The sequence below is a fragment of the Aplysia californica genome, unplaced genomic scaffold (genome assembly GCF_000002075.1).
Source record: "Aplysia californica isolate F4 #8 unplaced genomic scaffold, AplCal3.0 scaffold00443, whole genome shotgun sequence".
In the NCBI taxonomy this organism is placed as follows: domain Eukaryota; kingdom Metazoa; phylum Mollusca; class Gastropoda; order Aplysiida; family Aplysiidae; genus Aplysia; species Aplysia californica.
In genome coordinates this window covers 236,525-241,312 of record NW_004797713.1, presented here as the reverse complement: position 1 = coordinate 241,312, position 4,788 = coordinate 236,525, and the positions used below count along the sequence as shown (strand labels likewise).

Sequence of the window (4,788 nt, the reverse complement as noted above, 5' to 3'; positions counted from 1 at the left end):
CACACACACACACATACACACACACACACACACACACACACACCTAAGACACATGACACACACACATCGTCAACAAACACGACAGACACCTGAAACACACCTGCGACACAACATGACACACACCTGGAAATAGTGCAAACAACAAGCTCTATGCGCCTTACAACTATTATCACACCCCAGCAGATACCCAAGAATACTCAGAAATGTTCTTGACTTCCCGGGAATACAGTGTGCAAGTAGCCGAAACAGCGCGCCGACACCAACAAACTGACAAGATATTTCACTATCTATAGCTGTGTACCCATTCCCACCTGAGTGAAGTAAGGAATATTCGTGGGGGGTTCGAACCCATGACCTTTCAGTTGCTAGTCCAACAGCCTAAAAACTAGATCACTTTTAGTTGTTTGAAGTTTTCGTTATTACATTATAAGAGTTTTATGACACTCAAAACACATAGATCATATAAGTGCCGAAGAAGAGAGGTGTTACTAAAGAGTAATATATGCAATATTATTATAAAGAAGGAGGAGAGGTAATATACGAGTAGACCGTAGGTGTTTGAAAGGAAGGAAGGAACAAACCACACCACAACACCCGCCAACCAGACCACCACCTGAGCTACCTGGGAGACGGGACCACAGCCGAACGGGCGGAGACAGACGAGATGACCCTAGGTCAGAGACCACAGACCGCACTCTCCGCTGCTGGAGACCAGGAGACTAGCTAGGACTGTACAGTGGTGAGTGCGGGCGTCATGCTGGATTGAGGAGCAGGTGGCGCAGGTTCGAATTCCAGACTGGGCATTCTTGAACTCGGGTCGTTTTGTAGAGTTTTCATGGAGATCTCAACCCATTTGACCCGGTCCTATCGGAGACGGGCGTTAAATTCGGAGGTCCCCTCTCTTTAAATAACCTAATAGTGTTGATAGGAACGTTAACCCTATCCGTATGCCCTGGGGTCATTATGTACCCCCGGGGTTGTATAATATTCTTCACATTTGAGAATACTTCTAGTACGAAGATCTCTTTGAAACTTTCAGTATTTCTAAAAAAATAATGTTGACAGACTGCTATGCAAAGCGTACGAATAGGATTAACAAGTAAATTTCCTCTTTGGAAAGTGGGGGCACAGAGTTCCCCACGTCGTATGGATACGATTGTAAAACACGACGTACGGATAGAGTTAAACTCATGTATAACTTTCTTTACTATGACCGCTGGGAGACATGGGGCAATCTCTATTCGTGGCGAGCCAAAAGAATTAAAAAACTGTGGTCAACTCGAGCAGGACTGGTCTCACAACAACTAACAACATATTCAAAACCACAGGCAAAGACTGTTTGAGCAGAGAATCACATCGACACAACAGAAGGTCGTTTAGCGAGGGGGAAAAAGTAAAACAGACAATCAGAAACTAGAGAGCGAAAAAAGAATGATGCAGGACCTACCGGTGACGCCCTCCAACCACCCGCCCAGACGAGGTTGCGAGCGACGTAAAGCTCTTACCAAACTGATAACCGGAGAAGAGAAGTCCCCATAAGAGGCCAAACACTGAGTCACTCACTCCTTCTCTGGACACTTGTCTCCACAAATCTATTGTTGTCCGGTAGTTACTGCCACAACCACTCAACAAGAACAAGATCAAATAAACCTTGGTCGCCGCAGCACAAATGTATATATATAAAGTCACTATCAGCGCCGACAATAAGAGGTGTTGCGACACAACAACAACAACAATAATAATAATAATAATAATAATATTAATAATAATAATAATAATAATAATAATAGCATTTATATACGGTAGCGTATATCCACGCTCTAACAACATGCTCTTGGCGTTTTACAACTATTTACAGGAGAGTAAAATACAGGGGACAGAAGGAGGAGTGATAAGGACATACAATAGATGTTTGATCGGAAAGAAGGATCAGACCACACCCAAGCACCCGCCAACAACCCACTCACCTAAACCTTCTCTATCCAAGTTTCTCCTCCTTGTTGTCGTTGTTGATGATGATGCCGATGACACAACAGGTTAGTCAACCACTATGTCTGTCGTAGTTGAAGATACCTAGCTCTATACATACATGTAGGCTAGTTCTAGTTCCTGAGCACAGAGTGGAAGCAGGCGGCAACAAGCACAGAGATAGGCGAGAGATGAGGAGGAGGAGGAGGAGGAGGAGGAGGGCGCCAGTGAGTGACAAGTGTAGAACAAAGTGCACGATGCACACATTGACACACGCACGCATACATACAGTAGGTATGATAATACAGTAGTCGCCAGGTGTCGTGGGGGCTCACACAGGGCACGTGCGGACATGTGTCACTCGTGCTCCAACTCACTCACTCACTCATCAGTCTCTCTCTCGAACTCATCAGTCTCTCCCCCCCCTCCCTCTCTCTCTCTCTCTCTCTCTCTCTCTCTCTCTCTCTCTCACTGCATCCTTGGCTCTATCTCTCTCTCTATCTCTCTCTCTGTGCATCCTTGGCGCTCTCTGTCTGTCCGTCTCTCTCTCTCTCTCTCTCTCTCTCTCTCTCTCTCTCTCTCTCAACCACACCCCTGATTTTCTGGTAGGAAAGATATCTACACCTTGCCTTCTCGGACAAGGGCGAAAAATCCCGGTGGTCCCGTATGAAAGTTGCGCACGTTAAAGTTTCCTCGGTGGTACAAAACCAATAAGATGAGGCTACGGCCGCCACCCGGGCAAAACTCAAAATGTGGCGTCGATAGCCTACTGGTTAGGCTACCGGACTCGTCATCGTGAGATTGAGGGTTAGGGGGTTCGAGCCTCAGCTCGGTCTGACGTTGTGTTCTTGGGAAAGGCACTTTACACGTACTTCCCACTTGGCTCGGTCCTATCGGAGACGGACCTTAAACTAGGAGGTCCCGCCCCTTAAATAACCTAATAGTATTGATAGGGGCTTTAAACCCATACCATTTCACCAAAACTCAAAATTTACTTCCAACTGTAATTATTTAATGTGTCCCGAGCGCTCATATGACCTTGTGCAGCTGTGAGCACCGTAAATCGCTTACCAAAAAAAAAAAAAAAAGCTGCCGCTCTCCACTCTCTTAAAAAAACAAACCCTCAACCAAATCGCTGCGAAGCGTGGGCACCATTGCGCATAAATGATGTCAGTAAAACACTTGTCTCGCTATGGTCAAGTGCGAGCAACGCCTTCCCCTTTCGGCCTTCATTTGCCTCAAACTCAAACTGTGTCAAAAGGTCGCGTGCTCCATAGTGAATAGGAAATACGTCAGAGTGCACGGTTCAGGACATTATGACACTTTTATGAAACACTGTTAAACACCCCTCCCCCAACCCTGCCCCTACACACACGAACACACACACACACACACACACACACACACACACACAGAGTCACACACACACACACGCACACACACATAATAACAAAACAAACTTATGATAGACCATTGACCAGTCCAATAGACACGTCATACTCACAGCACGACCTGTCCACGGTGACGTAGACGCCTGGCACTTGAGAACGGAAGTCGTATTTCCCGCTAAAGTCTACGCCCCTGAAACAGACACGGTCCAGAGATAGATAAGGATTGGTTACTAAGTTTACTATGGTTACTCAATTTCAATTTGGATCAACACAATGAGCTCAGTTGAAACTTACACGTACTTGGGGAAATGGCAGTTGTCAGGTTTTTTTCTCTTCATTTTAGTCCTTCTCAGTCTTGATCTTTTGTTTTGATTGTTCCATTTTGTCCATCAAATTGTATTGGTAAAAAATGACAGCGGTCACACACTGGTGATAATTTAAAACAGTTCTACGGAAAAGACCGGCTATACCCCATGGGACCCTCTGAAAGAAAAGCCAACAACTTTCTGTCTGTGACTACTGCCTTCATTTCGTTCTTGTTGGGTTCAATTGGTTGCGTACAAATGAAACCAGTTACGAATTCTTTCAAGGCTTAATTTTTCTGTTACTAAAAAAATCAAGCACAACTTCTGATATGTCTAAATTAGTTAAGAAAGGTGTTTTACTTTACTTTTGGATAACAGAACAGAAACCAGAACTTTTCACCACGGGTACACAAACTCAATAAGACCTCAAAACTTATTATCGGAGTCTTTTGAGTAATATGAGGTTTTTCGCTGTCGCACTAAGAACACGCTAGTTCGATTCGCGCATGGGGGAAGGTTTTTGTTGTTATTGTTATTGTTGCTGCTGCTGTTGTTGTTGCAGATGTTATTGTATTGTAATTGTTATTGTTCTTGTAGTTGTTCTTGTTGCTGTTGTTGCTGCTGCTGCTGGTGGTGGTGTTGTTGTTGTTGTTGTTGTTGTTGTTGTTGTCGTTTCCGAGTAGCCTATCTACGTCTGTCCGCTGAATGAACGTAATTGTATCCCACTTGAATCAGCTCGGGTAGGCCGTGCTGGGTCGAACACATCAAATCACTAATACATGATCTATATTGTGTCAATGGAGGTGTAAAACATTATCGATGAGAATAAAAACACCTGATTCCTGCCGTGACGCCACAAACAGAGATGTCCACCACGGCAATATTGTCCTCCTGGTTATAGACGGTCTTCACCTCTCCCAGGCCGGGGATGTTGGTCTTCACAGGGGGGCCGTACGGAAGGTTGCCAAAAAAGTTACGGTTGCCTTCTTCTATGAACTGTCAAAGTTAAATATATCAGTGTGTAATAGCCTTATGGCAATGAGAATAAGCCACAATCCGAACTTTTTAAAAATAAAAATAAACCACGCCATTTACGATAAACATTGCATAAATCCTAAGACAAC

General features: G+C 44.5%; 1 protein-coding gene across 1 annotated transcript in view; it reads right to left on the bottom strand.

The window, feature by feature from the left end:
• Positions 1-4,788, bottom strand: part of LOC101846445 — a gene marked incomplete in the record, with an annotated part of 14,639 nt that overhangs the window by 2,202 nt on the left and 7,649 nt on the right. Inside the window, 2 exon segments of the mRNA XM_013086202.2 lie at positions 3,473-3,549; positions 4,500-4,660. Coding sequence (XP_012941656.1) covers positions 3,473-3,549; positions 4,500-4,660 — 238 coding nt within the window.